Raw genomic sequence first — 16,501 nt, forward strand, 5'->3', positions numbered from 1 at the left:
AAAATCTGAATTGAAGTGGAAAATTTTATATTATTTTGGGAAAATAGAAATGATCAATAACTTATTTCATTTTCATTGAGAAAATTCAGAATCGAAGTTGAACTTTTCTTCTTCCGGGGAAATATTTGGAACAGAACTTTAAATTTTTTTATCTCTTTGAGAAAGGTCAGAAGTGAATTTAAGAAAATTTAGAATTAAAGTGAAATTTTTTATCTTCATAGAAAATAATCACAATCATAGTATAACTTTTCCTATCTTCTACGGAAAAATTTAGAAGTGAACTTTAAATTTTTTATGTCTTGGGACTTTTCTTGTTCCGGGAAAATATGTGGAATAGAACTTTAAATTTGACTCTTTGAGAAAGGTCGGAACGTAAAAAGTTAAAAAATACCATGTTAAAAAATTCAAGAAAGTATTTACAAATTGGGGAGGGGACTCTTTGAGGTTGGAAAATGGGTTTATGAATGACATTATGAATGGAACTTGTTCATAAAAGATATAATAACGCCATAAAAAAATATTAAAAAAATGGAGAGGGGACTCTTTGGGGGGCCCGGGGAGGGTGTTTGGGGGACCCTTGGGGGAGGGCGTCCCTTCTGTGTCTCAATGCACAAAAAATATTAAAAAAATGGGTAGGGGGAGGGGAGGGGAGGAGGGGAGGGGAGGGGAGGGGAGAAGGGGAGGGGGAGGGGAGGTGACGGTGAGGAGTGGGGAGGAGAGGGAGAGGGAGGGGAGGGTGGGGGGCCCTTTGGGAGCCTGGGGGACCTTTGGGGGCCGGTGGAGGGCCTTTGGGGGGTCCTGGAGGCCGGTTGAGAGCCTGGGGGACATTTGGTGACCGGGTGAAGGCCTTTGGGACCCCGGTGGTCTTTTGGGAGCTTGATGTGCCTTTGGGGGGCCTGGGGTGGGCCTTTGAGGGTCTGGGGGCCGGGTGGGAGCCCTGGGAACCTTTGAGTACCGGGGACTTCCTTCGGGGTTGGGGTGGGGGATTGGAACCCTTTGGGGTTGGGGTAGGGGACCTCACAACACTGTTCAATGGAACTTGTGTATTATAACGACCACACTCAAAAATCATCTTTTAAATCATCTTTTAAATCAACGTCTCTAACGGTTTCGCCGAAATAATTCCATAAGCTGTCTAAAACCGTTTCGCCCAAATAATCACTAAAAGTAATTTCATCGTGTTCCTTTTGTTTGGCATCTCAGTGCTTTCACATTTCAAATTTCTAGGAAACCCTTTCCTACGTTAATCTCTTCATCTCATAAATTTTCCTAGCTAAACTATTATGGTTTCGTTAGAATATCAATTTATCTCTCCGACTTAAAGCTCCGTGAAGCCGTATTTAAAAATAGAATTTCTATCTCTTTAGACTTCCACATAATTCCAAGATAACAAGTGATGTCATTTATAATTCATGACACTAAAGATCAATGAAGCCCTATTTAAAAATAGAATATTAATTTTTCTCTCTGACCTAAAGAACGTTTATCCCTCAGACCTAAGATTAAAGAAGCCTTAATGTTTCTTAATTCCCCCGTCGTGAAGCCGTATTTAAAAATAGTATATTAATTTTTCTCTCTGACCTAAAGAACGTTTATCCCTCAGAACTAAGATTAAAGAAGCCTTAATGTTTCTTAATTCCCCCTTCGTGAAGCCCTATTTAAAAATAGTATATTAATTTTTCTCTCTGACCTAATGAACGTTTATCCCACAGACCTAAGATTAAAGAAGCCTTAATGTTTCTTAATTCCCCCTTCGTAAATCAATAATTCCCCCATCGATTATGTAAGGTTACGCAATCAAGTTCTCGGAAATTCACTTCCCCCTCGAGTCCTAGATCAATAACATTGTTCGCGTTAGAATTCAATGCGCATGTGTAACCTTCGTCCCGGAGTTATTACACATAGAAACAACAAATAAATCGATCTTGGAAAAAGAGGTCATTGACCCCATTACGTAATCATTCTCCCTAATGACTCTATGCCCATATTTGGTGCCCCGTCAGTATTCTATGCCCATATAAGGAGCCCCGTCACGAGCTTTAGGGTCACCTCTACTCCAATCAGAACTCTGAGATAGCCATTTTGTTCAACGTAGTTAAAAGGTCCGGAAATTATGTCTTTGGAGGATGACGACCCTCCAGAGCCTTCAGGATGAAGGTTGTAAGATATGTCCCGGGGGCATATAAGGTTTTTTACAGAAAGCGTTGTCGTAGAAACTTAAAAAGGGCAAATTCGACTGGAAATTTAGAGGGCTAGTGCCCCTTTTGATACTCAAAAGTAATCTGAGGGCAAGTGCCCCTCCCCCCATGCCCATCATTTCTCAAAAACACTTCCGATCAAAGTTTGTATAAAGCCATTTTATTCAACGTAGTTGAAAAGTCTGAAGATTATGTCTTTGAAGATGACACCCCCCAGAGCCCGCGGGACAAAGATTGTAAGTTATGCCCTTGGGCTATATAAGGTTTTTTATAAAAAGCGCTGTCGTAGAAACTTTTAAAGGGCTTATTTAATTGGAAGTTGAGAGAACTAGTTCCTTTTTTATCAGTCAAAAGTCATCGGAGGGCAAATGTCCCCCCCCACGCCCATCATTTCCTAAAACACTTCCAATCAAAACTTTGAGATAGTCCCCCCCCCAGCCCTCATGGAAAGAGTTTTAAGTTATGTCCGGGGGACATATAATGTTTTTGTAAACAATAAATAGAACAATAGGGACATTTTTATATAGGACAGGGGAACGCAACTTTAAATGAATATTTCGACCATTCAACTATTCCACTCAGCCTGTGGCGGATAGACCTTTTAGGCTGGCTACCAAAAAGGCAGGATTAGCTTTCTGTAAGTGTTTTTTATTCCATTTGAATGAACTGTCTTTTTTCACTTCGCTTGGTGTACCAGTCCTGGTTGAACTTCCTTGAAGTAATGATGCTTGGGCTTTTTTGAAAATTAAAAAAAACTTTTTTCAGTTTTAATGATTGAATTTAATGCGAGTTTCTTTTACATTGTTTTTTTCTCTGTTTGTTTTGCTGAGGACGGCCCTTGGATATAGGGTCGAAGTATTCATTTAAAGTTGCGTTCCACTGTCTTATATAAAAATTTTCCTATTGTTCTACTTATTGTTAATGATGGAAAGGCAGTGTGGTCTTCGTCGCTTTTAACGTTTTTATAGAAAGCGTGGTCATATAAACTTCGGAGGGGGCTCATTGGATTGGTAAACATAAGCTCTAGGGCCCTTTTTAAGAGTCAAATTGAGTGGAGGGCAGCTACCCCCTACCCCCACACAAACAAAGACAAACACGTCGTATTGTCCCAAAATGCATCTAATGAAAATTTTGAGATAGCTTTCTTATTCAAAATAGTCTAAATATCAAATAACAAGGCTTTTGGGGTTCAAACAAACCCCCAGAGCCTGGGGGCAAGGGTTGTAAGCTATATCCCAGGGGCATTTAAGGTTTTTATGAAAAGGATGGTTGTAAAAACTTTAAAGGAGGCTCATTTGGTTGAAAACTGTAAATTCTAATCCTCTTTTTAGAGTCAAAAGTGATCTGGGGCTAGGGCTTTAAGTTATGCCCTAGGGGCATATAAGGTTCTTATGGAATGAGTGGTCGTATTAAATTTAGATGAATCTCATTTGATTTTAAATTGGAAGTTATAGTGCCCTTTTTAAGCGCCAAAGTGACTTGAGAGAAACCACCCTTCCCCACCACCACACCCATCATTTTCTATAACAAAGATCCGAACAAAGTTTTGAGACATCAATTTTAGCTAATCCAATCACTTACATGAAAGACTAGGCGATTATCCCATCCTTCCGCGATCAGTAGAGGTATTTGCTGAAATCAGCCGATAATAGACCTGACTTCTTTGTTCAAAGAAGAGACTGAGAACTAAGATCATAGTTCTCTGATTACCTATGCGTCGTTCACAAGCGTGTCTAGATAGAATCCCATGTCTAGACACGTCAGAATCTAATGTCTAGACAGCCAGAATCTAATGTCTAGGCAACGACCGTTCACATGTAAAATTCCGTGCTTAGCTAAAACTACAAATCTAGTTTTAAATTGGTCATTTCTAGCCAATCAACAGAGCTTATACAGGAAAAACTTTCAAAATTCCAATCCCTATTTTTACTGTCACAAGATAATTGTTGAGATAAGCAAAACAATTGCCTTAGTGTGCTTCATTATTATGTCTGGTGTTGCATATTTGCCTGAAAAGAAAAAACAATTAATTAGAAAACAAAAATTAAATTTCAGTTTACAAATGTAAACAAAAATGACGAAAATAGTGGATCTTGACACATTTTGATTGGCTGTAATCCAAAATCCTAGACATTAAGTTCTAGAGTCTAGAACTCAATGTCTAGCCAAGCCTTGTCTAGCGTGTCTAGCTAAGCGCCGAATTTTACTTGTGAACGGTCGTTGCCTAGGCATTGGATTCTGGCTAGACACGTGTCTAGACATGGGATTCTAGCTAGACACGCTTGTGGACGCCGCTTTAAACCTGGCGTCACCCAACTTGTGAAACACCCATTTGCGATTCAATGAGTATGTCGAAATGTTTCCACTGAGGCGTTGTAAAAGTGTCCGAAATAAATAAATGTCTATTCCATTTCACACTACTAGTGGTGTAGGAAGTGTTATAGTGGATAAAGTGAACCGATTTAATATGCAGTTTTCTATGTTTTTGCTGTATCCACTTTATGCCAGGCATTTTGCGTCGGAAAAAGAAGTCCAGCTTTGTGAACCTTGGGCAACAAACTATTTTAAAGATATGAATGATGTTTACTTAAAGTAGATTTTTCTGGTATTAACAAAAGCAGTAGTTCGATCCCTTTTTTAATTTATGTTTACCAAGATATTCTTATCTTTTTCTTCTGTGATTCTTTCTTTCTCTTTTTCCCTCTTTAACATAACAATACCTTCTAGTAACAACAAGTCCTGAACAGCAAAATTCACCTACTGTGCTATTTGTTATAAACTCGACGCTGTTCTATTTGGGGCTTCATGGGGAAAGTTATAAAAGTATTAGTATTAGTCCTGATTCTATGATAATTTTTTCTTATATTAAATGTAATTTGTCTTTTTTTCTAACAGGACGAACGCGGTCGAATAGGCATTACGAATCCGGCATTTATTCAAGAATCCACGAATACTACTAATGAAGGCAATGGGGTGGTACTTGACATACAAAATGGCGAAGTTGACAGTCAGGTAAATTTTTTTTTAATTCAGATTCTATAACATGAAATTCTAAAGCCTAGAGCAGGGTTGTGATCAGAGTGGATATTTTAAATTGATTTCCCACATAAAAACATAGTTGTTTTTTCTTCTTCAATTACCTACTATTCTTACATCATTTCCTCTATTTTCTTCGGTTTTTTCCAATCTGTTTTTTTTTATATTCCCTCTTATTATTCTGTTCAATTTTCTTCCATCATTAATGCAGGTGCCGTAAGAACTAAAAAAAGTTAATTTAAACAAAGAAATCTAGGAAGCCGAGAATTCTTACAAGCTTGACCTGCAAGATAAATCGGTTTTGCCCTAATTTTTTCTCATCCACTTTTGCGGCTCATTTTAAAAGCGAGGGATGGCCAAATTTCCACCGCCTGATGTACACCTCAAAGCTAACGTGTATTGTACAATTCCGCCACACCTAGAACAGTTCCATCATACATGACACAGTCCCCACAACGCTTGTTATAGTTCTGCCACGCTTAGTACATATTCGCCATGATTGACACGCGCCACTACATACTACTCATAATAAGACTCAATTTTTACCATGGTTTGTTTGTTCATGCCATGATGCCGAGATTAGAATAAAATATCTTAGGACTACAATTCGTAATCTGTCAGTACGTAGAATAAAATAGTATCGCAAGTAAGTTGCCATTTTCCCCCTCCTCCTTGGAGCATTAGAAATATACAAAAACATGAGGTTTTAAGTTGTTAGATGCGTGAGTCTGTGGAAGTAATGGACCTGATACCAAAATGGTACTTTTTTCAGTTCTGATTTGGATGATGACTCAAAAATACTCCTTTCACAGTATATCTTTGTCCAGAGGCCTCTTTCAGATTATTTATTCTTGGAGGAGGGTTAAAACACAAAAATTAAGTATTTTAAGTGTACGGTTTCCAGATAGTATATGGGCATGCACCAAAACTGGTCGCGAGAGGGGTTTATTATACTTTTTTCCTACTGTGTGCAATTGAGACCCAGGTATTGTGTCTGCTACTTGGCATTGGTCCAATTTGCACATGCCATCCAGGTATAAACAAAATAGGTCTGGAGATAATAAAATCCCATAGGTTGTATTAGCGCTATAAATTGTATAGTAAAGTACTTTCTTTCCTGATCTTGCCGATTCTTCACTCTCCAAAGAAATCTCATAATAAACTTAAGGTCAGCAGAAATAATTTTCTATAATAATTCAAACCCAGAACGACCAGAAATTACTGTCAAAGAACAAATAGATCCGCAAACAAACAGAAATTAAAGTAAATGATTATATTTTAACATAAAGATAATAGGTAGGCTACTGATCTAAATGAATAATAAGTCTCAAAAAGAGTAAAATTTAAATTTACAGTTCAAGTCAAACTTAAAACGAATAAAATTACTACAAACAGGAGTTGGGCTACTGCCCTTTTCATCCTCCCCTAACCGTACAATTTCTAAAGCTTATTGCTTCATCTGCGCTTCAGTGAAAACAAAATATATTATAAACGTTTTTTCATATATTTCTAACATTGAGAAACAAAAATTTTAGCAAAATAAAATCTCGTGTTACTGAGATTTCCAGGAATCAATATAACTATATATTAAATGTTCAGTTTATTTCCGTTAGTTCTTTCCAGTTATCTTGATTATTCTAAATTACGAAAATGACACAATAGGCTTTAGAATTTTTACAGTTAGGGAAGAGGAATGATCCCTCCAGGATCATTTCCAGGAATCAATATCACTATATATTAAATGTTCAGTTTATTTCCGTTAGTTCTTTCCAGTTATCTTAATTATTCTAAATAACGAAAATGACCCAATAGGCTTTAGAATTTTTACAGTTAGGGGAGAGGAAAAGGGGCAGAAGACAAATTGAAATGAATTTAAATTAAATTGAAACTTTCAGATAATATTGAGAGGGATATTGAACTTAATCAAAAAACAGCTATGTGCATCCTGGTGGTCAAAAGGGCAAATGTGCAATATCTCAGAATCGGCTAGTGGTATTTAGTGGAGATTTTCAGTGGATGTTGAACTAAATCAAAAACAATAATGTTCATCCACTTGAACTCGATATAAAGACACCAAGTGCATGCTGGTATTCAAAAGGGCGTATCTGTAATATCTCAGGAACGGCTAATGGCATTTGGTTATAAGTCTCAGGGAATGTTAAAATAAATCAAAATACACTAATTAGAACTAACAAATTAGAATAGGGTATTTAGATTAGGATATTCTTAGGTCAAAGACGTGACAAACTAGATGAGTATTTATTATGTAAACTAATGATAAAGCTTTAGTAATAAAGAATGGGCTGATATTAATATAGTGGACTTCAACAAGAACGCATTTATTGTCATCTATTTAGTTCAACATGTCAACCGACATTCCCCGATAGTTTCAACCTAACAATCTTAGCCGTTCCTGAGATATTGCACCTCCGCCCATTAATAACTGGGATGCAAATAGTATCTCTAAGTCCATAAGATGCAAATAATGTCACTAAGCGAATAATAAGATATTTTCGGACTCAGCCCACTTTTCCTAATGATAAATCCTGCGTGCAAACAATAGACAAATTTCATAATTCATAATCCTTGCCCAGGGGTTTAGGTTGGCATTGCATGCCCGAAGTTCTAACCTTAATACCCTTAGCATTTTCGGACACGTAAAGAATCAAACAGTCCCTATTGATGATATTGATGATACGATACTGGTGATACGTCCTTTTGATAATCAGCATGCACATTGTTTGTTTTGATTGTGATTGACATCCTCCTTAATATTCTTTTAAAGTTTCACCTTAATACCCCAAGACTTTTCGGATGGCCAAGATCAAATATGCCCTCCTTCCCCAATAAGAAACCTCATATGTCAAAAATGGGCATCTTGCGTAACTTACAGCCCTTGTCACGGGAGCTGTGGGGGGGGGGGTATTTCAACCTCAGATGCATCATTATTTGGCCTTTGGATTTTTTTAACAAAATATCCCAGTAATTTTGATCGGATGTCTTTGGGGAAAAAAGGACATGGGAGGAGGCTTGGCTGCCCTCTAATTATTTTGGCTTTTAAAAGGGTACTAAGACTTTCAATGTCCAATCGTTTGAGCCCCTCCGACGTTTACATGACAATTACATCCATTTGAAGTGGCTCTGAAAAAAAAGAATACATTAAAGGCTCATGGCAACACTAGGGCGTTGCCTCTACTATACTTTGTCTTTGCTATCGACTATTTCTAAACTTTTTGTTTTTAACAAGTACTACAGACTCTCTAAATTGCATTTCTTATCTCTAACATTACCATCCTGGTTTGCATTCTGAATTATTTAATGGGTTTGGTTTGCGGAAACAAAAATTAATGTTGACTTCGAAGCAGGTTAAACATTTATTTAATTTCACAAATCCTTTACTTTTTGAATATTAATCTGTTTTCAGAATATGTGCCTTAACAGCACTGCATTTTTAGACATACTTTCAAGGTACTATTTTGGAAGACATTTGCTAAAAAATGGACATATTTTATTTGTAATCTAAGATTATTTCTAGTTGCAAACTATTTTTGTACTGTTTACTTTTTGCTTAATTGTAGTTAGGGTTTGTAATTAACTCTCTCTACCCCGCTCTACCTCTCCTCCTTTCCCTTTTTTTCTCTCTCCCTATCTCTCTATATCTCTTTCTGTCGCATTCTCTCCTTCCGTGTGAACATTTTCAAGGCTTCACATCCCAAAGTAACTATCTTCTGTTAAAAATAATTAAATTGTAAAATATACTCAACCATACAACCAGCCAGAAGTAATAGTCCATCGCCCTATGTTCGGTGTTGCCAAATTTTAAAGAAAACATCCCTCGGCGATCGCCCAATCTTTCAAATTGATTACAGTGTTTCCAAATTTTGTCTGCTATAACCTAAAGGACTATTAAAAATACTAACACAATTACTTAAGAGCAGAGGAGATTCTAAGGGGTCAGACACTATTTTTTGGGATTAAACCAAATCTGCTTGACTAGTAACTCATTTTAAACCCCTTTTTTCTCTGATTCATAATAATACGTCATAACGCGGTTAAAAGTCTTGAATTTAATTTAGTTCCCAAATAAAGTTTTTCTAAGAAATTCAAAATCCTTGTCTTACAAAAAAGGGGGGGGGGGCGGTCGTGCTTTGGCTTAGTATGTCCTATGCAGTGTTTTTATGAAGTGAAAAACAATAGCCCTTAGATTTATCATGGAATTCAATATTTTTTTTTATTGTTACAACTCTTTGTGACTTTCTTATTTAACCAGGGTGATTTTCTTATTGCCCAAGTCTAAAAATTCCATCTATAAGGTGAAAGAATGAGAAAAAGGTTCCTATTCTTGTCAAAATGTGGAGTGCTATCATCACGCAGATGAGACATTTGAAATGAGATGTCACTCGCCATAAATCTGAGCACAATCACAATTGGCTCACAGCAAACGAGATTCTAAGGAGTCAGACACTAATTTTTGGGACTAAACCTTATCTGCCTGACTAGTAGCTCATTTTAAAGCCCATTTTTCTATGATTCATAAAACATACGTCTTACCACGTTTAAAAGTTTTGAATTTAATTTAGTTCCCAATTAAAGTTTTTCTAAGAAATTCAAAATCCCTGTCTTACAAAAAAAAACGGGGCAATGGGCCTTGCTTTGGCTTTTTATGTCTTATACGGTGTTTTTATGAAGTGAAAAACAATAGTCGTTAGATTTACTATAACATTCAATATTTTCTTCCTTGCTACAATTCTTAGTGACTTTTTTATTTAACCAGGGCGATTTTCTTATCGCCCTAGTCTTAAAATTCCAGCTATAAGGTCTAAGAATTAGAAAAAGGTTCCTATTCTTCTCAAAACGTGGAGTGCTATTATCAGACTGATGAGAAGTTTCAAATTAGCTGTCACTCACCATACATCGGATCATAATCACAATTGGCTCACAGCAGAGGAGATTCTAAGAGGTCAGACAGTATTTTCGAGGACTAAACCGTATCTGCTTGACTAGTAGCTCATTTTAAAGCCCTTTTTTCTCTGAGTCATAATATATTTGTCTTACCGCGTTTAAAAGTCTTGAATTAAATTTAGTTCCCAAAAAAGTTATTCTAAGAATTCAAGATCCTTATCTTACAATAAAGCGGGGCAATGGCCTTGCTTTGGCTTATTTTGTCCTTTGCGGTGTTTTTATGAATTTAAAAATAATTGCCCTTAGATTTAACATAACATTTAATATTTTCTTCATTGCTACAATTCTTAGTGACTTTTTTATTTAGCCAGGGCGATTTTCTTATCGCCCTAGTCTTAAAATTCCAGTCATAAGGTCTAAGAATTAGAAAAAGGTTCCTATTCTTCTCAAAACGCGGAATGCTATCATCAGACAGATGAAAAGTATCAAATTAGCTGTCACTTACCATAAATCGGAGCATAATCACAATTGGCTCACAGCAGAGGAGATTCTAAGGGATCAGACACTACTTTTTGGGACTAAACCGTATCTGATTGGCTAGTAGCTCTTTTTAAAGCCCTTTTTTCTCTAGTTCATAATATATACGTCTTACAGCGTTAAAAGTATTGAATTCAATTTTGTTCACAAATAAAGTTTTTCTAAGGAATTCAAAATTCACGTCTTACAAAAAAGCGGGGCAATGGCCTTGCTTTGCCTTATTATGTCCTATACGGTGTTTTTATGAAGAACAGTTTATACAATTAGCAGTATGATCATTCCCTATCTCACCCATTATAAAAACCCGGACCAAGGAACAAGTGCTCCGAAGAACGTAAAAACATAAGCGGCATTAGATATATTGACGGGTAGACAAGTCAGATTTCTCTTGAACGTGAAACTTGGCTTCAACGTTGGAACACTAATTTTGAAGAAACTAATTTTAAATTAATTTATTCCAATACATACATGCAAATCGGTAACTAGTAGTGCAATGTTATTATTAGATGTGTTTAGGATTTAAAAATTGGTTTCGAAGTCTCAAGTTGGTTTCAAAGGCATTTTGAGAAAGTTTCTGCCAGAGTTTCAAAGTTTCAAAGGCATAAGACCGCTGATGGCAGATCAAAAGAGAGGAGCTGTTTGTACGCGCCGATATATATATATATATATATATATATATATATATATATATATATATATATATATATATATATATATATATATATATATATATATATATATATATATATGAACCAAACTGGAAGAATACTCTATAATAGGAGCTTTTTTAGGATAAAGCTGCGTAAAATTTTGGATTTACCGCTAAAATGAATGATGTCTTTAAATTTTCTAGAAACTTCCTAAGAATTTTACGAAAAACACTTCTTAACAGTCATTTAGTATTTTCTTGGATAGAGCAATGTGGCAACTTTTACCACAACAACCAATAATCAGAACCCATGTCCTAAAATTTGTCTCATTCAGGAACCCAAATCACTATGTAAAGACACAAAGCGCAAAGATTTTCAAGCAGAGATGTTTATTCCTTAAAGCTCAGGGAAGGTCTACCCTTTTTATACAAAAACAATGATTGAAAACGAAAGTAGTCTTATCTAGAAAATAAATATCGTAGAAAATAAACATCACGACGTGAAAAAAAATGATATACCATCCAGTGGCGGATCCAGAGGGGGCGAGGGGTGCCCCCATAAAGTAGTCTAAAGTAGTGTATTTTACCTAATTAATGCACTTTTACATTAATTAAACTTGCTCCTAACTGACGTTATCGGATCACCCTATTTTGCGCCCCCCCCCCTAAAAAATCCTCGATCCACCCCTGAAACCATCACACCTATTCCACCAGTTATTAGAAGAAAAAAAATCCTTATTTTCACAAATTTCATCAACCCCCCGCCCCCGTTTTTTTATAAAATAATACATAGGCCAATCAGTTGAGTCCACTGGTTTTAAATAATATATTAATTAAAAATTTTTATAAAAAATAAGTCATACTTGTGAGATGGGACACTTGCAAACCACTTGGCTGGCTCACCAAGTTTTTTTCTGCTTTCACAATTATGAATGATACAATTTCGAACCATTTCTCATTGATTGACGCATACAGACTAACCCGCTAATCCATGAATAAGATTTGTTCGCACCGAGAATGAAGACCAGAAATGATCTGTGATAAACTTACTGGATAATTCTATAAACTGTGTTATGAAGTGAAAAACAATAGCCCTTAAATTTACAATAACATTCAATATTTTCTTCCTTGCTACAACTCTTTGTGACTTTTTTATTTAACCAGAGCGATTTTCTTATCGCCCTCGTCTTAAAATTCCAGCCATAAGGTCAAAGAATGGGAAAAGGGTTCCTATTCTTGTCTAAACGTGGAGTGCTATCATCAGACAGGTGAGAAGTTTCAAATCTTTTGTCAATCACCATAAATCGGAGCATAATCACAATTGGCTCACAGCAGAGGAGATTACAAAGGGTCGGACACTACTTTTTTGGACTAAATAGTATCTGCTTGACTAGTAGCTCATTTTAAAGCCCTTTTTCTCTGATTCATAATATATACATTTTACCATGTTTAAAAGTCTTGAATTCAATTTAGTTCACAAATAAAGATTTTCTAAGAAATTCAAAATTCATGTCTTACAAAAAAGTGGGGCAATGGCCTTGGTTTGGCGTATTATGTCCTATACGGTTTTTTATGAAGTGAAAAACAATAGCCCTTTGATTTACCATAACATTCAATATTTTATTCCTTGCTACAATTCTTAGTGACTTTTTTATTTAACCAGGGCGATTTTCTTATCGCCCTAGTCTTAAAATTCCAGTCATAAGGTCAAAGAATTAGAAAAAGGTTCTTATTCTTCTCAAAACGTGGAGTGCTATCATCAGACAGATGATAAGTTTCAAATTAGCTGTCACTTGCCAAAAATCGGAGCACAATCACAATTGGCTCATAGCAGAGGAGATTCTAAGAGGTCAGACACTATTTTTGGAGACTAAACTATATCTGCTTGAGTAGTAGCTCATATTAAAACCCTTGTTTCTCTGATTCATAATATATACATCTTACCGCGTTTAAAAGTCTTAATTAAATTTAGTTCCCAAATAAAGTTTTTCCAAGAACTTCAAAATCCTTATCTTCCAAAAAAGCGGGTAATGGCCTTGCTTTGGCTTATTATGTCCTTTACGGTGTTTTTATGAAGTGAGAAACAATAGCCCTTAGATATACAATAACATTCAATATTTTATTTCTTGCTACAACTCTTTGTGACTTTTTTATTTAATCAAGGCGATTTTCTTATCGCCCTAGTCTTAAAATTCCAGCCATGAGGTCAGAGAATGAGGAAAAGGTTCCTATTCTTGTCTAAACGTGGACTGCTATCATCAGACAGATGAGAAGTTTCAAACCTTTTGTCACTCGCCATAAATCGGAGCATAATCACAATTAGCTCACAGCAGAGGAGATTCTAAGTGGTCAGACACTTCTTTTTGGGACTAAACCGTATCTGCTTGACTAGTAGCTCACTTTAAAGCCCTTTTTTCTCTGATTCATAATTTATACGTCTTACCATGTTTAAAAGTCTTGAATTCAATTTAGTACGCGAATAAAGATTTACAAAAAAGCGGGGCAATGGCCTTGCTTTGGTTTATTATGTCCTAAACAGCGTTGTTGTGAAGTGGAAAACAATAGACCTTATATTTGTCATAACATTCAATATTTTCTTCGTTGCTACACGTCTTTGTGACTTTTTTATTTAAGCAAGGCGTTTTTCTTATCGCCCTAGTCTTAAAATTCCAACCATAAGGTCAAAGAATGAGAAAAAGGTTCATATTCTTGTCAAAACGTGGAATGCTATCATTAGACAGATGAGAAGTTTCAATGGAGCTTTCACTCGCCATAAATCGGAGCATAATCCCAATTGGCTCACAGCAGAGGAGATTCTAAGGGGTCAGACACTTCTTTTAGGGACTTAACTGTATCTGCTTGACTAGTAGCTCATTTTACAGCCCTTTTTTTCTGATTAATAATATATACGTCTTACCGCGTTTAAAATTCTTGAATTTAATTTAGTTCACAAATAAAATTTTCTAAGAAAATCAAAATTCATGTCTTACAAAAAAGTGGGGCAATGGCCTTGCTTTGATTTATTATTTCCTATACGGTGTTTTTATGAAGTGAAAAACAATAGCCCTTAGATTTACCATACCATTCAATATTTTCTTCCTTGCTTCCACTCAATGTGACTTTTTATTTCACCAGGGCGATTTCCTTATCGTCCTAGTCTTAAAATTCCAGCCATAAGGTCACAGAATTAGAAAAACGTTCCTATTCTTCCCAAAACACTAAGTGTTGTTCTCAGACTGATAAGACATATCAAATGAATAGTCATTTACCATGAACTGCAGCACAATCACAGTTGGCTCATACCACAGGGATTTTTAGAAGTCCGCACAGTACTGTTGGAAACAAAATAGGATAAGCTTTACTATAAACTCATTTTTAAAGGTCTATTTTCTCTGATTCATAATATATATGTCTTTTTTTTTTTTTTTTGATAGATAGATAGATTTATTTTCCATATATCAGTAAAATAATTACATAACAATCTACAAATCCCCACAAAGGCTCCATGGCCTGTAGGAGGGGGATTATGAAAAGATCAAATAAACATTAAACATTTAAACGCTTAAGATTTAAACAATATAAACATAACGTTAATATTTAAACATATAAACATAAGCATTTTAACTTTTAACATGTAAAGCATTTGCTTAAAAAAAAAAAAAAAAAAAAACAAACAAAACACTAAAAAAAAAAAAAAAAAAGGAGAGTTCACTAAATAAGCTTTATCAAACTACAGTGAATCACAACATCTATAAAAAAAGGAGAGTTCACTAAATAAGCTTTATCAAACTACAGTGAATCACAACATCTATATATATATATATAAAAAAATAATAAAAAAAAAATTAAATGAAATAAAACTTTTGGCAGCAGGCAAAAGTAAAGAAAATTAATCACATGAAAGCAAATATTTTTGTACTAGTCTTTTGAAGGTACCAAACCAGTGGCATTCTTGAGCCGAATCGGGAAGGATGTTCCATATCAAATGACACGCAACAAGAGGATTAAAATCGGATCTTATTGTTGGTGTATGCGGAATTTGGATATTTAGAGAACTATGGAGTTGATAATTTGACCGATCAGATACAAAAGAAGACGTAAATCTAAGGGACCTAGGAATATCGCCATGGAGCTGAAGAAAAGCGAAAGACGCACAGGAAAGAATATAAAATTTTTTAATATCAAGTAACGGTTTAGTTGCCGAACGATTTACATCCTGGATAAGATTTATAGCTTTATCATAAGTATTCGAAAGCGGTCTGAAAAAAGAAGGGAAAGTAGACATCCATATGACTGAACAATAGGAAACATAAAAATGAATTAAGCTATGAAATAGGATTCTTAGAATTGGTCCTGGAAAGATATGTTTTAGTTTTCTTAGAATACCAAGGTTTCTGCATACCTTCATTTTAATGAAATCAATATGGTGTTTAAAAGATAAATTTTCATCTAGGAGGATACCTAGGAAACGGACATGGCAATCCTTTGATCTACTAATAAAGCATTTGTATATATGAATTTCAGATAATTGAGGATAAGCCTGAGATATACAACAAAAAACTAAAAAACTGGTTTTAGAAACATTTAAGGCAATAGGGTTAGCATCAAACCGAATTGAAACTCTCTCGAAGAGGTCCACTAACTTTTTACAAAACTCATCCTCTGTTCTCCCAGAAGTAATAAGGGTGGTATCAGTGGCAAAAGTAACAAGAGAATCCGAGGTATGCAAACTTTAGTTATGAGTACGGAAGACTGTTGGACAACATGGACAACAGCAATAAAGAGGATTTTTATTTCTAACTGCAAAAATTAGGTCATTTATATAAATTAAAAACAGTAACGGCCCTAAAACTGACCCTTGAGGGACCCCCTGGTCAACACTAGATGGTGAGCGAAAAAGTGGATCAACAGAAATTATTCTACCAGACAAGAAAGACTTGAACCAATCAAACGCACTACCTCTTACGCCAAAATGAGAAAGTTTAAATAGAAGAACACTGTGGGTTAAAGAATCAAAGGCTTTACGAACATCCAGAAACAAAGCAGCAGGAATCAAATGGGAATATATGGCAGAATGAAGATAATTCAGTAAAACTGCACAAGCATGCTCAGTTGAATGATGTGCTCGAAACCAAATTGAAAATCGTGAAAAAAATCTTTAGAAGTATGAAAATTATTA

General features: G+C 35.5%; 1 protein-coding gene across 4 annotated transcripts in view; it reads left to right on the forward strand.

The window, feature by feature from the left end:
* The window catches only part of LOC148949211 (uncharacterized), a 340,130-nt gene that overhangs the window by 70,391 nt on the left and 253,238 nt on the right, over positions 1-16,501 (forward strand). For all 4 annotated transcript variants that reach the window (XM_089092875.1, XM_089092872.1, XM_089092873.1 and 1 more), the window contains exon 2: positions 5,094-5,210. In XM_089092875.1, coding sequence (XP_088949001.1) covers positions 5,094-5,210 — 117 coding nt within the window. The remainder of the gene's footprint in view (positions 1-5,093; positions 5,211-16,501) is intronic.

The sequence above is a fragment of the Artemia sp. Qi Xiang Cuo genome, chromosome 8 (assembly GCF_049724085.1).
Source record: "Artemia sp. Qi Xiang Cuo chromosome 8, ASM4972408v1, whole genome shotgun sequence".
Lineage (NCBI taxonomy): Eukaryota > Metazoa > Arthropoda > Branchiopoda > Anostraca > Artemiidae > Artemia > Artemia sp. Qi Xiang Cuo.